At 46.6% G+C, this 17,198-nt stretch overlaps 2 protein-coding genes across 2 annotated transcripts; one reads left to right on the top strand and one right to left on the bottom strand.

Moving 5' to 3' along the window:
• Positions 1-93: 93 nt before the first annotated feature.
• Positions 94-8,764, bottom strand: ttf2 (transcription termination factor, RNA polymerase II). The gene is made up of 23 exons (XM_030112690.1): positions 8,705-8,764; positions 8,380-8,485; positions 7,699-7,785; positions 7,487-7,556; positions 6,300-7,127; positions 5,925-6,045; positions 5,644-5,832; positions 5,280-5,437; positions 5,045-5,126; positions 4,696-4,821; positions 4,459-4,609; positions 3,548-3,653; positions 3,269-3,453; positions 3,034-3,187; positions 2,849-2,940; positions 2,676-2,761; positions 2,448-2,590; positions 2,178-2,357; positions 2,018-2,076; positions 1,652-1,805; positions 1,485-1,567; positions 1,334-1,408; positions 94-1,259 (listed from the first exon to the last, which is right to left on the bottom strand). The coding sequence occupies exons 1-23, from the start codon at positions 8,730-8,732 to the stop codon at positions 1,115-1,117; spliced, it is 3,408 nt and encodes a 1,135-aa protein (XP_029968550.1). The 5' UTR covers positions 8,733-8,764; the 3' UTR covers positions 94-1,114.
• Positions 8,765-9,204: 440 nt separating this feature from the next.
• cpap (centrosome assembly and centriole elongation protein) lies at positions 9,205-16,885 on the top strand. Its single transcript, XM_030111919.1, has 19 exons — positions 9,205-9,321; positions 9,672-10,059; positions 10,811-10,937; positions 11,026-11,163; positions 11,286-11,391; positions 11,494-11,596; positions 11,768-12,502; positions 12,685-13,444; positions 13,699-13,831; positions 13,947-14,112; positions 14,187-14,318; positions 14,391-14,513; positions 14,607-14,709; positions 14,852-14,994; positions 15,175-15,264; positions 15,649-15,789; positions 15,951-16,035; positions 16,231-16,351; positions 16,437-16,885. The coding sequence occupies exons 2-19, from the start codon at positions 9,709-9,711 to the stop codon at positions 16,627-16,629; spliced, it is 3,750 nt and encodes a 1,249-aa protein (XP_029967779.1). The 5' UTR covers positions 9,205-9,321; positions 9,672-9,708; the 3' UTR covers positions 16,630-16,885.
• Positions 16,886-17,198: the final 313 nt, after the last annotated feature.

Genomic DNA, 17,198 nt, shown 5'->3' with positions numbered 1-17,198 from the left:
ATGATGAGGATTATTTCTGGTTGGACTTCATATCTTACTCTGATCATGAACATCAGTCACACTGGTACTGAAACGTTTTTCCAGCTCCTTTATTGTTTTCTCTCTCACATGGTACTCAAACAATAGCCGTAACCATGACAGCCCTTCCCTGACTGTCAGGGTGCACTGTGGGTAATGCAGGCGTTCAGAGGAAACAGTGTTATTGTAAATAGATGTTACTGTATCTGCTGTTTGTCATTTTCCTGGTGAATTTGCACCGTCCAGGTCTCCAGTGGCAGTTTACTAAATGTCAGTATTAATATTCCGGCTTCTTCTCCTTTTTTGGGGGAAAGTTGTACATTTTCTTTTTTTACTGTTATTCTATTAAACCCTCACAGTATTTCCCAGCTTTCTGACTCGTGTCTCATTTCATTCTGTTGAACTCAGAAGTCAGTTTGTATATGTATATATTTAAATATATATTTGCAGCACTAAACGAACAAATGTGTAGGTAATATAAATATTTAAACTTGTCTTAGCTGTAGTTTAACCATTTAAGAAGCATTTTAACACAATTTTCCTCAAATTAATTGCAAACAATCATTGAAATAATGAGATAACAATGGCATTCGTCAGTGTTTCTTTTGCGTGTAATTCAAACATCTGGTCAAGGTTATATCAAGTTGTACAAATGTGTTTTTGCTCATGTCAAAACAGCAGCCCTGAGTGCATAGCCATAGAAATCCAGCAAGAGGATAATCCAAGTTACATTTTTATGGTAAAAATGGTTAATTGCGCCACTTTCATGCTTCATTTCCTCTCACATCTGTTTATTTTTCTCATTTCTTCTGATGCAATGAGAGAAACATTATCCTGGGAACGCCAGATTCAACATAAATCCACCATGAAGGTGAAATAAAACCGTCATCAGGAGAAAGGAAATCCTTCTGCAGAGTTTATTAAATAAAGGTTTGGTGCTCCAGTCATAAATAGGGACTGTTATTGAGCACCGTTCATGACAGTTAGCTGTGGCACTTAAGCAAAGAAAATACTGTGTTTAGCAGCAGAATTTGTGCCATTAAGAGCTTTCCACTCATAAACACATAAACAGTGAAATCCCTCAGTGGTGAGGATCTCAAACGCCGAAGATGATTCTGAGGTCAGCCAGGGACAGCTTGGAGACGGTCTTTCCCGTTCCTGACAGCACGTTCTGAGCCAGCTGCTTCTTCCTGTTCTGCAGGGAGGAGATCTTCTCCTCCACCGTGCCTTCACACACAAACCTGCAAACACAAACACACACAGATCAACATGGCTGCCTTCAGTCTGTCACTCCGAATTCATCCTCTCCCGTTACCTGTGGATGGTCACGTCTTTGCTCTGTCCCACTCGATAGATGCGGTCACAGGCCTGATCCTCCAGCGCCGGATTCCTGAGGAATCGATCAGAGACGTCAGGGAGAGGACATTTTGATGATTCACTCCGTGAGAACGGGCAGGGCGTCTCACCAGTGCATGTCGATGAGGAAGAGGTGATTCCCGCCGATCAGGTTGAGTCCAACTCCTCCAGCGCAAAGAGAAACCAGCATCACCTGCAGCGCCAAGCAGAGCGTCAACAAAACAAGGCTGCTGGCGCCGTGAGGAGGAAGTCGATCCACCCGAGACACACAACGGACCTGCGGGCCTCTGGGGTTGGTGTTGAAGTCCTCCACCAGGTCCATGCGGCGTTTGGGGTTGATAGTCCCGTCAATGACGCCATACTTCAGGCCCATCTGGCCGAGGTGAACCGCGACGATCTTCAGCATGCTGGTCCACTGGGACACGATCACACTGCGCAGTGGGGGGGGGGGGGGGGGGGGGGGGGGGGGGGGGGGGGTTGTGGAGATTAAACAGACTGGAGTGAAGAAACGTTACATTTCAGTCTCCATTAACAGACACACTCGGGTGATGGTTACAGACCGACTCCAGGTCACTAAACCTGAACCTGATCTACTGACAGAATTCCTCAAAAAGCCATCCGGAAGTTTCCAGTCAAGATTCACCTTTTCTGATCGTCGCTCTTCTCTCTGATCGCCTTCAGTTCAGAGATTATAGCTGCAATCTGGAAATAAGAGAAGAAACGATCGATACTTTTTCAACTGATGGCATAATTTATGAGAAATAAAAAGTTAATGTTGGAAACTTGAGGGATGTTCTTCCCACCTTGGTGCTTTCACCGGTCTCCTCGAACAGCTTGGAGGGGAAGCGAGCGCCGTTCAGGGCCACGGTGTCTGTGGGGGCGGGGCCGGACGGCGAGGGGCTGGAGGAGAGCGACAGAGCGTTGAGCTGCTCCTCCAGAGACAAGACGATCCCGTCGGCCTGCAGCTCCGACGAGTCCAGCGTCTGAGCAGAGCGGAGACACAGAAAGCTGGAGCCGGTTTCTGAATTCACGCCTTTGCGGATGTTGTTGAAAACCCGCTGTGGACGCAGCACCTTCTTCAGCAGCGACAGGTGGCAGCAGCACTGCCGCAGGCGCAGCAGCAGCGACAGGATGTGCACGGTGCTGGACGCCTGCTGGGGCTGCTGGGAGCCGGGCGCCGCCGGGTCGGCCTGGGACATCCCGAACTCCTGCGCCACTGGACACACCGGGACGGGATCACAGTCACATGACCGGAGATCGAAAACAATCCCACGGTGCACCGGGTCGCACTGACGTCTCACCTCTCTCAAAGGGATTGCTGTCGGGTGCCTTTCCTTTACTCACATCGGTCCCTTCGTGCTTCTTCAGGTAGTTCTGCAGCGTAGATCTAAAGGAAGACATCAACAGATCTGTCCTTGACGTGTTTTGATTTTATTCTAAGCACTCAGTGTTTGAAAAGAGGCCGTTCTTATACCTGGACTGGGTGAAAACCACATCGTAAACAGCCTGTTCATCCGCAGACAGTTTGATCCGGTGCACCTCGCAGGTCCGCTCAGGAAGAGACACCTGGGATAATCAAAAACAGAAGCACAGAGTTATTTTACAAAGAACCTGCCTCCGGTTCATTTTTAAAAACCTGAAGTGGGTGTGTTTCTCTACCAGCGGTTTCCCCGTTGAGTCCTGCTGGTCTTTGGTTCTGCGGAGCAGCAGCGTCCTGGTCAGGATGTTCAGCCTCTCCCTGCCTCTGGCGGAGCCGTTGTCCACCTGAGCTTTCCACAGTTTGTACTCATCAAACGGAGCGCAACGCAGAAACCTGGGGGTCGAAGGGGGAAACACGATGAAAGATCTGCAGGCATCAAGGAAATTCCACATGAAGACGAATAATCTGGCTTACTTGAGCAGGGAGTACATGTCCAGCAGGTTGTTCTGGATGGGCGTGCCCGTCACGGCCCAGCGGGCGCCGGCCCTCAGCCGGCAGACGGCCATGGACGTCTGCACTTTGGGGTTTTTGATGTTGTGGGCTTCGTCCAGGACCAGGCGGGCCCAGGACACCCGCAGGAGGGGAGCGGAGTGGGAAGGCTGAAGGTCACGACGCCAAGAGAAGCAGGAGTTTACTTCTAAATATGTCGCAGTTTGATAAAGACGATCAGGTCAGCATGAACAGAGTATTCACCACATCATCAGGATCCTTGCTGGGTTTTTCAGCCTCCTCCTTCTCGATGGGAATCTCTTTTGAGACCAGACTGTATGTCGTCACCACCACGTCGTAATCCGCCAGCCTGAGGTTTCAGACACAAAACAGAGAGAACGAATGAAGACGTGTCTAAAGCTGAAGAATTCCTGAAGAGAGAGGTTCACTGAACTGTTGTCAGGGCTCAGGAGGAACGATAACCGCAGTCAGGCTTCCAATATCTGAATTTACTCATGTCTGCCTCTCCTGAGGATGCAGTGACATTTCAGAACATCTTTATTTTTCCATTTATTCTGTTAGAAATGTTTCATCAGTGAAAAGACCTTTAGAAAAACTGCTATTTATGCTGTTTTTTGTTGTTGTTTTTTTCTTTTAAAAACAGTCCAGCCTTTTGAAAAGAAAAATACAGAGTTCAAAGTTCATAAAACTGACTCAGATGTGCTGTTGGGGAAATGCAGACAACATAATTCAACTTTTTCACATGGTCTGCAAACTACAAATCACAAAAAACTGCAGCATTGAAGAGTCACAGAATAAATCTAAATGACACCCAAAAAAAAATCTAATCAGAATAGAAGCATATCGTCCGAACTCCCTTGTTCTATATTCGCTTCACAGATGAGCAGAGCATGGCTCCACAGACTGTAAGAGTCCTAAACTGCAGAAGCTTTATAATAAACCCATTTCTTATTCACTTCACTGGATCTCTACTAAACAATCATGTTTCAGGCACTTCATTATGTGAGCTTATTAAAAGCTTCGGGTAAAAACTCAGTAATGATCTGTTTAGTTCCAAACTGTTTTATTTCTGGGCCAAACTTCTCACCTGACACGACAAGTAAGTCATGTGGAAGCAAGTTTTGTTAGTTGTGTGTGTGTGTGTGTCCCCTCACACTCTGGCGCTTCTCTCTCGGTTGGGGCCGTGGTAGAGGTACACGGTCAGCTTCCCTCTCTTCACGTGTCGTTCAATCTCCCTCTTCCAGTGGTGAATCAGCGACGCCGGGCAGATGATCAGGGTCCCTTTAGAAACCACGACGGTGGAGTCTGGACGATAAAAACATTAAAGAATGAAAGAACATCAGTATTGATCGACTAACTATCTCTTCTTCAGAGCAGATAGATGAAGTTACCCGTTTTGGATATCCAGCCTTCTGGCTTCTTCCCCTCCTTCTTTTCATCTTCCTCTTTTGCCTTGATCTTCTGGTCCAGGATAAGAGCAATCATAGTCAGAGTTTTCCCCAGACCCATGTCATCCGCTGAAGACCAAAAGAAAGAAAGTTCAGATGTTTTATCAGCAGAGGAAAACCACATCCTGCAGGAAAACAGCACTTTGCTTTCACCAGAGGGTTGTTTTTGTAGTAATTCAGACAGTTTTATTTTGCTTCAACGATTTCTTCTGTGAAGTCAGGAGGATGAGGGGAGTGGACTGCCCTCTCCCAAACTTCACTCCAAAATACTTCACAGACATTATGGATTTACCCAGAATTCCTCCACAAGGTTTCTGTGTTTCTCTCCAGAGCAGCCAGGCCAGAGCTCTCCTCTGATGGGCCAGCAGCGACACCTGATCGACCAATCACACCAGGACAGCGTTAACACCGCAACTTCAACAACCAATTTATCGCTCAGAAGCCGATAACGCCACAAAGTCAGTCAGAGTATAAAAACACGGCCTATGTTGTTCTCTGAAGTGATTCAGACAAACCAAGCGCGTCACCTTGATGCCTCTGGGGTCGGCGGCCTCGGCCTCGGCGTCGGGACAGGACTCCAGAGACTTGTGGAGATGGTCAATGGCCTCACATGTGGCGTTTTTCACTGCCAGCAGACGGTCTTCTGTCATCCTGCCACCATAAAAGGCGTGTGCCTGTGGGTTGACTGGAAATGGGAAGGAGCAAGGATTATAATCTACAAAATGATCCGCTGAAAAACTTTTGAATGATTCTTTGAATGGTAATACATTGTTACTATAAATCACAATATGGAACTGAGTAAAACTTAAAACGGAGCTTCCTTGTCCACAAGACACGAAATTAGTCAATATAAAAAAGGTATGATGTCTTCAAACTCCCAGGTCATCCTACCTCCGTAGGTCTGGGAGTATCCCTGGCTCAGGTGGAGCCCCAGAGAGCCTCCAGAGGCCTGGTGCTGGGACGGAGCTGGACCAGGAGCTGGAGGAGCCGGGAGGAGGACGGTGCCGCCCGGCCGGCTGAACGGGTTCATCTGAGCGCCGCTGCTACGAAAATCACTGCCTTCGCATTCGCCGGGAGACTCTGGAAAAGATTGATACATGACAGAGAACGGGCACGATAACGAAAAGCCTCAGAGCGGAAGAAGTGTAAAAACACTCGCGTTCATCTTTTACCTGGCTGAGAGGCAGCGGCGAGGCTCAGAGCCTCCAGGGCGTCCTCCAGCTCTTTGACCTGCGTCTTCAGCCTCTCTCCTTTATCCGGCAAAGCCTCCACGTTCACTGAAGACAGAGTGGCCTGATCAAGAGAAGAGGAAATGTGAGACAGATGGAAAAACTGCTGATGTTCAAGTCAAAGCAATAAGGGTGAAAACTGGATGTTTTAAATGTTTTCAATATAATCCAAGCCAAAAATCAGCTTTATAGGCGTGTCTAGAGGACATACTGTACGTAGGGCTGAAAAGGCAGCATTTAAAAATGAATAAAACAGACAAAACTAAAAGGGGACTGAGGACGATCAGGCCAATCCCTCCCAGCTAGAAGGCGACTCACCTTCTTCTGTTTCAGCTGAGACGTCAGCAGGACATGCATCCCTTTGGGATCCCCCAATTGACCTTTGACCTTGGCAGCGGGCTGGAACCCGGGGAAGGTGGTCAGGGTTTTCTGGACGGCAGAAACTGGTGGAGTTTTCTGGGGGGCGGGTTTCACCGACACCAGCACCACGTCGTCGTCGTCGTCTTCATCGCTGCTGAGGTCTGCTGCTGTCTGACTAGACTCCGACGTCGGCGCGTCAGATTTGGCTTTGGAGGGAACATCAGCGTGTCGGTTTGCGTGGTTACTGCTGCCTGGCTCCAAGTTACAGGAATTCCTCTTAACAGTGTCTTCAGTTTGTTTAGTCTTACTTGGCTGCTGGGGAGATTTTTTCAGAGGATCTGGTGAAGTTTGATTTTTCTTCTTGGACTGAATCGATGTGACGGCAGCAGGAACCATCTTTTCTTCTGTTTCTGACTGTGTTACGGGATCCTCCTTCGGTTTACTTTCCATTTTACCAGCATCATTTTCCAACCTGTGGTCTTTGGAAGCGTTGCTCTCCTCATCTGAAAGTCTCTTCTTGACCTTCATCCCCGGTGGAAGCTGTTTACCTCGGTAAGTATCCGATGGCTTCGCGTCTCTCTCCACATTTTCCTTCTGATAATTTCCGACTCCTTCGGCCTTGTAGCACACGTCACCGTTCTTCTCATCGCTTCCGTTGCTCTGTATCTTCTGCCACTGGGAGGTTCTGTCCGTCTTGCTCGGAGCTTTAAAGGGGTTTCTGACCGGTGGGAGGCTGGAGGGTTGCAGCAGTGTGTCACATAAAGGGCCCTTCTTTTCTTTTACTGGCTGCAAAGATGAAACACGAATAGTTTTCATGTAACATTCATGTAGATATAACTGACAACGCATGCACACATTTCTTTAATAAATAACCAATATCGACTGTTTCCTATTGTGTACATACGAAGATGCACATATGGATAAAATGGAAAACTAGAATACATTTCATCCTTTATTACACTTTATAGTAAAGTGTTCCACTGCACTTCAATCAAGGATTCTTGTGATTATTTAATCAGTGATTTAAATCCCAAATGCTTCAACTCAACATTTCTCAAAGCAAAGTAAGACCAGACTGTCCCACAGCTCTCACATCATGAGGAGCTGAAAAAGTTATATGAGGGGAAATCTGTGACAGGTCTTACTGCACTCCACGGCACGCTTCCGCACCACCGCTGGCCTGCTTTTTTACCCACAATGCACCGGTAGAATACCCTGGAAAACAGAAAAGACTTTATGTCAGAGATGAATCTGCTCTGGGTCTAGCAACAGACTTAAACACTTACTTCAAGTAAATGTAAAGCAGTAGAGTTTTATGTAGGGGAAGGAAAACGTTCCTGTTCTGGATTGTACAAACCTGTCTGTCTGTTGTTGTTGGTTGTCGCTGATGGCTTGGAGCTCCACCACCGAATCAGCATGATGGAGGCAGTGGGAAGGCGAGATGCTAGAAGAAGATAAAAATGAACAAATGTCCTATAAACTCATTTTACTGATCATTTCGAATCGTGTCATCCCGTCTTATGCCAGGTGAATGAGCGGCTGCTCATATGAACACCACAGAAGATGAGAAATGTAAAGTAAATACAAATCAGTGAAAGGATCATCTGGAGATACTGATCCAGGATCAGCAGTTTGATGAATTTGAATTGTTTTAAAAAGCCTATGTTCACAGGACTAAAACAGAGACAAACTGTTGAAATCCCGTTTCTGACATTAACAATGCTGAAAAGTATGCCGAGATTTGAGAGCAACAGATGCTCGTAAATGTATACAATTCAGAAATCTTACTTCATGACATTGTTTGTATCACACTGTACATAAAATATGGGTGAATGAAATTTGCCAGTTAAATCATCTTTGAGTCATCACTTCAAAATGAGATTTCAATTTAGTGTCAGTCCAAGCTGATGGGTTGGCTCTTTTTAATAAATCAAAGTGGTGTTAAACTGAGATTTTTCAGATGTAAATTGCAGACGAAGAGCTACTGTGATGGGTGTGATAGTGGTTTATGAACTCGCTCTTCACTGTGCGGGAATACCTGGTGTTTTGAGAGAATGTACAGCCTTGCTTGTCAACGCAGACGTAGAAGCTCTTGCCTTTATTCGGGCCCTCGTTCACGCCGGTTTTCAGCATGCACAGGCTGCCTGTTAGAGAGCATAAACACAGAGATTTCACACATCTCACACACACATGAATACATGGAAAATGAGCCTGTGGGTAAGTCAAGTCATTCAACAGATTCAAGTTTGACACGCAAATGCACAAAAAAGTGCGTTTCTCAACGTCATCGTCCGGAGACTGTACATAACTAACACTTTACCTTATAAACAACACCGATTTAACATGATTTGATAAGAATTTACCGTGAACGTGACATGAAACTTTCTCCATGACGGTAACACACAGCTAACGTTAGTGAAGCTGGCCGGTGATGTCATATATTTGTATGAACCAATCACAGCATTCAGAAGGAACTTCCGGTTTAAAGAAGTCAGTATAAAATATGAAATTCGAGTAAGGCGATAACATTTTCCTATATTTACCACAATTTTATACTTAAAACGTATACTTTTTAAAAAAATCAAAACAAAAATTTTATGAACAGTGGCTTTATACAAATATTGGCTTTATACCAATGACTATTTATGAACTTTGAACCTTTAATTTGAATTTTCTTTTCACAGGAAACACGTTATATTATTGTTATATTAACATAAAATACATTTTTATATTACCATTGGCGTATTGATTAATAGTGTGTGCAAAATATAATATATATGTATACATTTAAATAAACTAAATATTGACGCGGTAAGTTTAAAACAAGAGTTAGCCTACATTTCCCACAATGCTTCAGTGTCGTCTCCGTTCTCTCGCGGGCTTTGTTTTGCTATGGCGGCAGGCTTCGAAACTTCTGCTTGTTATGTGTTTGTAACTCAGGTTTTCGTCACCTTAAGACTCTATTCCTCATCTGTTACAGGTAAATCCAATGTGTTTGGCACATACATTAACGTAGCTGTCGTTCCTGCCATAACATTTAAAATGTAACAACGGAAATACAACTTCATTTCTTCGCCATGTATCAACAAGAGGAGTCGGACCTTTTAAATGCAACATTAGATCAATATGCTCTATACAGATTGCTCATGTTATCATCATTTTAACAAGTTAGTTGCTTTTTAAATGTTTACATATAGTTAGAACCTGTAGTATATAGATTCCCCGCCTTCAGCTGATTACTATGTTTAGTTTACTTGCATGCCAGCGTGTTGGACTGTGAGATTAACCTGTAAACTGTCACGATAATCTGTTGTCTAAATCCTGGATTAGCGAACTCAACCTGAATGAGTGAGACACCTCGGTCAGCATGTCATCTCCAGCCGAGCTCCACCACCTTCCAGCAGACTTCTTGGCTCGCTGGATGCCCAGCAGCACCAGGGCAGGGGTGATCCTCGACCCGTCCTCGGATCTGGCCGGTACCTTGCGGCATGTTCCAGCTGTCGGATCTCCTAATCTGCAGCCAGACGACTCCTTCACGTCCGACTTCGCCCCATTGCCCCCGTCTGTGGACAGCAGCTGCCTTGGTGGGGTGCAGACTGGAACTGACAGGTCGGTGAACGGCCTGTTCGCTACCCCAACGGGATCAAATGGAGAATATGACTCGCTGGGTGTTATGGAAGATGAACAGGATCTACCTCTCATGATGAAGCTCGAACAGGTAAAGATTTCATCATCTTCGTGATCAAGACTTTTTCAATAAATGATTCTTCTTTTGACAGACGGTAGACAAAATCAAGCCCCTGTGTGTTACATCAGTTCAAAAAAATGAATCAGGCTCTGTCTAAAAAGACTTTGAAAACTGTTTTCTGTGTAGAAAAATATCTGAGAGATCACCACATCTGTTGACACTGACAGTTCTTCAACAATATAGAATCTGCTGAAATGACCACTGGTCTAACATTTTAACTGCTATATTGCAGAAGTGGGAAAGGACCCTTCAGAAATGAAGTCTCAGTTTCTTTCTATCAGTTATAGAGACAGAAGCATCCATATAAACAAATTGTTGAGGTTAAATTTATAAAATGAACTATTAATGTTCCTGTTTCACCAACCTGGAGCTGATGCTGGATCGTTTTTAGAAAAATGCTGCGATGTGCCGTTTTGGGCATTTGGTGTTGACTTCAGTGTTACATCATCACTCCTGCTCATTCACTTAATACGCCAGCAACCTCATCACACGCGCTCCTTTGACTCTCCCCGCTATTATTAGTGTTTTCCACGAAGTCTATTTGTGTTTGGAACACTTCCAATAGTCGCAGAACTGTACAGATTGCAAGTAGGAAAATACCCTAACAGAATGAGGCTATAGATACAGTGTGAGCCAGCATTGTAGCTGAGAGGTGTTTGAAGGTGTATGAAGAAAATCTTGTTGCTGCTTGTGTAGTTCTGATATCATGGTTTTTGTGTAGTTGAGGAAATGGCAGCAGCACATGCAAGAGCAGCTGAAAGCCCATCAACTGGAGGAGCTGCTCCGCCTGCAGGAAGAGCAACAGCGACTGCTTATAAATGGAAATGGGTCCCAGCATCGCAAAGAAGGTCCGACAAACATTCGATCACCACAACTGCATGTTTGATGATGTATTTCACTTTGAACAGGATGTGAAGGTGTTAATGTATTTCATAGACGCAGCAGAGAGTTCAGAGACGTCAGAACCAGAGTGGGTCGAGGACACACTCCATGGGACCCAGCAGGCAGAGGAGCTGTCATCAGCAGAGAGACAAAGGCAGCTTTCAACTGTTCAAGGTGCAGCTGAGGAAGAGGGTGAGAAAGATTTTTAATGCTTCCTTTGTATTTTTTTAAACTGCAGCTAGCACATCTCCACAATGACTTTGATATTTTTCACCTGGTTTCTTTTTAAACTTCAACCCGCCCTTTCTGTCTAGACCTGTGGAACTCCGGAGATGATCCAGAGACTGTTAAAGCCGTCTTCCATCCACTAACACAACATGACAAGAGTGTTGAAACACTGAATGAGGTCCTCCATGACAGGTACACACAGATCAAACACGTCAGTGTTTCCACAATATTTACTCTTTTTAATGAGTGTTTTTCCTCTCAGATTTGATGAGCATGTTTGATACTTCTCTGCAGGCCTATAAAGCCAGGTATTGGGGTACAGAAGCGGACATTTGAGGAACTGTTAGAGGAGCAGCTGAGACTGGAGGAGCAGAGGCTGCAGGTTTCCAAACAGCAGGTCAGATCAGTGTGCGACTGTTAGAAACAGTAGTGCTCAAACACATGGAGGACTGGTTATGCGTCATCCAATGCATTTCATTTATTTCAGTCTTCATCCAGACTGTTGTCATCCTTATATTAGAAGGTCAGAAACCAAACCTTTCTGTATTCTGTGTTTCATCCCTAACAGACCCGAGAAGGTGCCGAGGCCGTTCAAGCTGCTCCCAAGAGGACTTTCCTGAAACGAGGCGAAGGGCTGGCTCGATTCACTAAAAATACCAAGGGTTCATCACAAACAACTGAGAAAGGCCCAAAACCCCAACCTCAAGCCCGAGTGATTTCTCGCAGTAACTCTGAGCCGACATCCATCCTCACAGTTAATGCACAGAATGTCCCACGGCTTCCTGTCCAACGTAAAACTGCCATCCTGAACAAGGAGAACCGACCGAGGGGACTCAGTGTTCCACCTGCGGACAGCAGGACGGCACGGACAAAGGTCCTGGGAGGCCGTCAGCAACAGAACACATGTGGACCAGAAAGCAGCCGCACTGACTCAGAGGGGAAAACCAGAAAACCTCTTCCTGGACAGAACAGGAAGACGGTGGGTCCGGTGAGGAGCCTCGCTCAGATCACACAGCCGAACCCTGTAACCAAACAGGTGGGCGTGTTGGAGTCCCAAGGAAAGGCTGCTGGGAGCGATGCAGCCAGAAACAGAAGTTTGGGCTCGAAAGTGACAAAGAACAGAGAAAACCCAGTGGAAGAAGAGAACATGCCGTCGGATTGCTTTGAGCTTTCATTCCAGGAGCGAATCCAGCGGTGGGAGTGCGACCGGCAGCAGGAAAGCATGGACCTGGGAGAGTTTGAGCTTCTGGAGCAAGCGGCTGAGGAGCTGTCCTTCTCATCAAACTCCTCTTTTGTCGTGAAGGTGCTTTATTCTCTTTGCTAGTCAAGTCATAATGCTGAATACAAACCGTGCTTTTGTTGCTTTATAACATGTAATGCAGTGATTTCCTGTTTAAGGGTCGATCATTCATGTGTAGCAACAGATACTGACGGGTTAAAAAAGCTGCTAAAATCCTAATCCGGGACACTTTTCTGTCCCCGCAGGTCCTTCAGATGGACCAGCAGCGCTGGCTTGCTGCCAAGGGCCTCCATCAGCGCCGCCTCTCCTCCACACCTGTGAAGTTCCCCCCCAGAGCTGCACTGGAGAGGTGCAGCAGTGCAGGAGACAGTGGTGCGTCGGCATGTCTGAGCAGTTCTGCGACCCCAGAAGCCTCAGCCGAGCAGACGAGACCCGATGAACTGAAGAGGGGAATCAGCTGTGACGATAAGGACGAGCAGAACCGCGAGAAAGACGACCGACAGCAACTCTCTGACATATCGTCCTGCTGTGGCTCCGAATCCGGAGATGAGGAGGCTGCAGTCGGCTTCCCCGCTCAGGCTAATCCCCCGTATGACAAGCGGTCGTATCAAGACGAGGACGTTTTCAGGGATCCGGCACCAGACGAGGAAGAGGAGGAGAGTAACGACTCCACTCTGATGGAGGATGAAGACGGCGGGTCGGGCAGAGTCGTGTTCGACGACGACGACACTTGGAACGACCTGGAGGACACGGCCATCGGTCCAGACCAAGACGTCAGGGAAGATCCTCCGGTTTCGCCTCCAGAGAAGCTTCTGGTGAGGAAGGTGGCAGCGAGCAGGGGAGCGGAGCTCCACCAGGAGGCAGGCGGTCTGGAGCCCGATCTTCCTCCTGCCTCACAGCTCATGAGCAGGTTGTTCCCCGCGCTGAAGCCCAAACCACAGAAAGCTCCTCCTCCTCCTCCGCCTGCTGTCACTTCTGCGGACAAAACTCGAGCAGAGGACCCAGGTGAGACGAACACCTGCTGTGCTTATGTCTCTAGAAGTTATTGACAATTTTTGAATGAGTGAATTCATTTTGGAAAGTAAAAGAAAAACTTTTCTCTCATAAAAATCTTGGAAAATAAATTTGCTTTAACTGTTTGATGTGTGAACATTAAACTGATGGTAGATAAATAACATTGAGCTTTTAATGTGACTTTGATCACAGAGACAGTAAAAACTGGTAGATTTATTTTAATTTCTCGTCTCTTCTTTGAACAGGCCAGCAAGCCCAGTCTCTGCAGCTCCGGGAGAGACTGGCTGAGCTGGAAATAGAGATTGAGAGATTTAAAAAGGAAAATTCAGCCCTCACCAAACTCCGGCAGGAGAACGAGAAAATCCAAGAAAACCTCAGGTGACTTTTTTTTTTTTTTTCCTTTCTGTGCCGAAATGGTCCAGCGAGTTCAGCTCACCAGGACCGTGAGGTGGATCAAGTTTGTGTTGTTTCTTTTCTTCCATGTGTGACTTAGGAGAGAGCGTGCAGAGTTTGAGCAGACAAAAGCAGAGGAGGCGGCAAAGTTTGAAGAGTACAAAAAAGAGGAGAACAAGAAGTTGCAGAAGGAGCGTAAACTCTTTGAGACGCACGTGTTGGCCACCAGAGCTCTGCCAGACAGGAAGGAGCGAGAGGAGATGCAGGTGAGGCTCTGCGTTCAAATCAACTGGACATGAGACCGAGTTCCCCTCTGACCTGCCGTTGGCCTTCGCTCCAGGCGTTGAAGCAGCAGCTGAACTCGGCGCAGGAGGAGCTGAAGAGACGGGAGGCTCGCTGGACGTCCACACACAGCCGCCTGCGGCAGCAGATCGACTCCCTGAGCCAGGAGAACAGCGCTCTCCGGGACGAGGTGCCTGAACACAGCGTCCTGTCATTTACTGTCAAGAGCACTGTGGCTAATGTGTTGTTTTCTTCTTTGAAGGTTCGCATGTTGGAAAAGCTCCGCCTCAGCGCTTGGAAGAAAACTCCTGCGGCCACAGAGAGAGAGAGTCCCAGAGTCTTTGAGAATACTGTGTCAGCTGTGACCAAAGGAGTTACCTTTGCTGTGAGTGTTTCCTGTGTGCATCTTTACAGGATTTGTGTTCATTTAAAGGGCTTCAGAATGGCTGTTTATTTCACTATAATGATGTGTTTTCAGAGTCCTCTCGACTCCAGAGGAAGCAGCAGCAGCAGCCCTCCTCAGCCCGGCGGGGCTGCAGGGACGAGGAGACCCTCCAGGGAGACCAGTCAGGCTACTGCAGGTAGTTACACGTTCCTGTCGCTCCCATTGCAGGTCCTTCATCAAGAAATTACATTTTTTCCAGGCACACTGTTGTGGCTTTCAGAGGTTTAATGTATTTCTTTTATTTAACACTGTTAACATTTACTCTTTTTTGACGACAGGCAGGAAGAGCAGCCTGAGGAAGCCAGCAGGGCCAGGCTCCTCTTCCTCGTCTCTACCCAGCAGGAGGACAGAGGAGAAGTCAGCACAGCCCAACAAGAGCCTGGAGAAACAACCGGAGCAAGAACAGCCGCTCCAGGCTACAGTAAGAAGCACCTGCACTGCTGACTGACGCCAGAATGATTCAGCAGAGGATTCAAACTGCACAATCACAACATTACATACAGATTCGCTCCTGATAGTTTAGCTGCTGCTCACACATTGAAAACATGATCGGAACCTTTTCTCTGTGACTGAAGTTTTATTTGGTGTCTTCATATTGTAGAACAGAGACCCTCCCCCAAATGAACCAGGATGTAGAGACGTCAAAGAGCTGGAAGCAGCCAAGGAGGTGATCACACATCCCGATGGCAAGGTGAGGAAGGGAGGGGACGTACAGCAAAACAAAAGAAATCTTAGCATGTATTAAAAGTCATTTGCTTGTTGGAAAAAATTACTCAGCTCTGCAAATCCAGAGGAAACTGGCAGGGGGGTGTGCCTTGAAAGATTTACAGTTATCAACCAATTGAAACACTGAGTGTTGCATCTCTGAGATCAAGAATTGATAAATCCTCTAAAATGTCAAAATCCATTGATTTAATTTTGTAATTTAAAAAAACATGAAAATGGTGACGTGAAACGTTAAAGTCAAAGTCCAGCATGTGGCGCTGAGCGTAAAGAGACAACGTGTTGGCAATTTATTGTTTAAGGAAAAGTTTCGCTGCACATGAATCCTGAGTTGTGGTTCTTCTCCTGGCAGGTGGAGAAGGTTCTGGCCAGCGGCGATCGCGTCATCGTCTTTCCAAACGGAACCCGGAAGGAGGTGTCGGCAGACGGAGAGTCGGTGAAGGTCACCTTCTTCAACGGAGACACCAAACAGATCACGGCTGATCAGAGAGTGGTGAGACGCCTCTCCTCGTCTCACTTCCATGTCAAACCTGCACTAAACGCTGCTCGGTCCATTCGTGTTAATACCGAACCTATCGACAGTCCGAGCTGGATTAAAGACAGAGCTTTGAAGAAACAAAAGAGCTGACGTGTTCCACATTCCCCTCTGCTCAGACCTACTACTACGCTGAGGCTCAGACCACACACATCACCTACCCTGACGGCCTGGAGGTTCTTCACTTCCCCAACAACCAGACAGGTGAGGAGGCGCACTCTGCCATTAAACACTTATCACTGTTAAATTTGAAGGTGCAATGGAGATGAATTAAACCTCATATTTCAAAAGGAGTGAAAAAGAAGCATCATTGAATTGTTGTTTATTCTCCCAGCTGACTTCAAGGTTACGCAGAAAGAATACTGAGGAAAAAGTCTTTTATTTGTTCTGCCAATTCAGAGAAGCATTTTCCCGACGGCCGGAAAGAAATCACCTTCCCAGACCAGACGGTGAAGAACCTGTTTCCAGACGGCAGAGAGGAGAGCGTTCTGACGGACGGCACCATCATACAGGTCAACCCGTGAGTATCGACTGGGCGGGGGAGAACCCGAGGCTGCGGGTTGAGTCTGGTTCACATCACTGATCGATGTCCGTTGTTCTGCCAGCGACGGCACCAAAGAAATCCACTTCAACACGGGCCAGAAGGAGATCCACACAGCCGACTACAAGCGGCGCCAATACCCCGACGGCACGGTGAAGACGGTCTACACCGACGGCCGGCAGGAGACCCGCTACCCGACCGGACGGGTCCGGATCAAGGACCAGGACGGGAACGTGGTGCTGGACCAGATGGCGTAGAAACACGGCGAACGCACCGCTGGAGAGTTTTTAAACTGTGAAACATTAGCAGGAAAAAAGGACTGAAGTGTGTTTGTGTGTTTTAAGGAGGGAACGTTAAAAACATCTGATTACTGCAGTTTAACATGAACTCAGATGTGAAAAGACTCATTTTCAGCTCCTGTGTTTTTTGCAACAATTTTAATTGTGAAAATGTTTAATACGTATTTATTTTCTTGATTGGTTGTACATATTTTGTAAAATAAATGTTTTTTTAATGTAACACCAATGAACACATTCTCTGCTCTTTTCTTTTTAAATAAACCCACACACACTCGCCAGAACTAAAAGGCTTTTATTGAAAGCGACACACACTCCAGTACTGAATATGAAACAGAACAAAGTCAAACATGAATTAAACTGCTGCTCTCAATGAAGATTAAACTCAGGTCAAACGCAGCAAGTGAAAACTAAGATCAGCAAAACGCCTGAAGAAAACCAAAACATCGGCGAGTGAACCTGCAGAGACCAGAGGGCAGAATTACTGACAGCAGCAGTCAGTGGCAGATTGAATCCAGCAGAATGGACAC

The sequence above is a fragment of the Salarias fasciatus genome, chromosome 16 (genome assembly GCF_902148845.1).
Source record: "Salarias fasciatus chromosome 16, fSalaFa1.1, whole genome shotgun sequence".
Lineage (NCBI taxonomy): Eukaryota > Metazoa > Chordata > Actinopteri > Blenniiformes > Blenniidae > Salarias > Salarias fasciatus.
The sequence above is the reverse complement of the archived record's forward strand: the minus strand, read 5'-3'. Positions and strand labels throughout refer to the sequence as shown.

Excerpts from the sequence above, each read along its gene's own strand:
- ttf2 (XM_030112690.1), bottom strand. The coding sequence starts at position 8,732 with ATGGAGAAAGTTTCATGTCACGTTCACG. Across the intron at positions 5,438-5,643 it reads ATACTCCCAGACCTACGGAG|TCAACCCACAGGCACACGCC; the intron begins GTAGGATGACCT and ends TCCCATTTCCAG. Across the intron at positions 4,822-5,044 it reads ACCTTGTGGAGGAATTCTGG|CGGATGACATGGGTCTGGGG; the intron begins GTAAATCCATAA and ends TTTGGTCTTCAG.
- cpap (XM_030111919.1), top strand. The coding sequence starts at position 9,709 with ATGTCATCTCCAGCCGAGCTCCACCACCTTCCAGCAGACTTCTTGGCT. Across the intron at positions 11,164-11,285 it reads AGGTGCAGCTGAGGAAGAGG|ACCTGTGGAACTCCGGAGAT; the intron begins GTGAGAAAGATT and ends CTTTCTGTCTAG. Across the intron at positions 14,319-14,390 it reads ACAGCGCTCTCCGGGACGAG|GTTCGCATGTTGGAAAAGCT; the intron begins GTGCCTGAACAC and ends TCTTCTTTGAAG.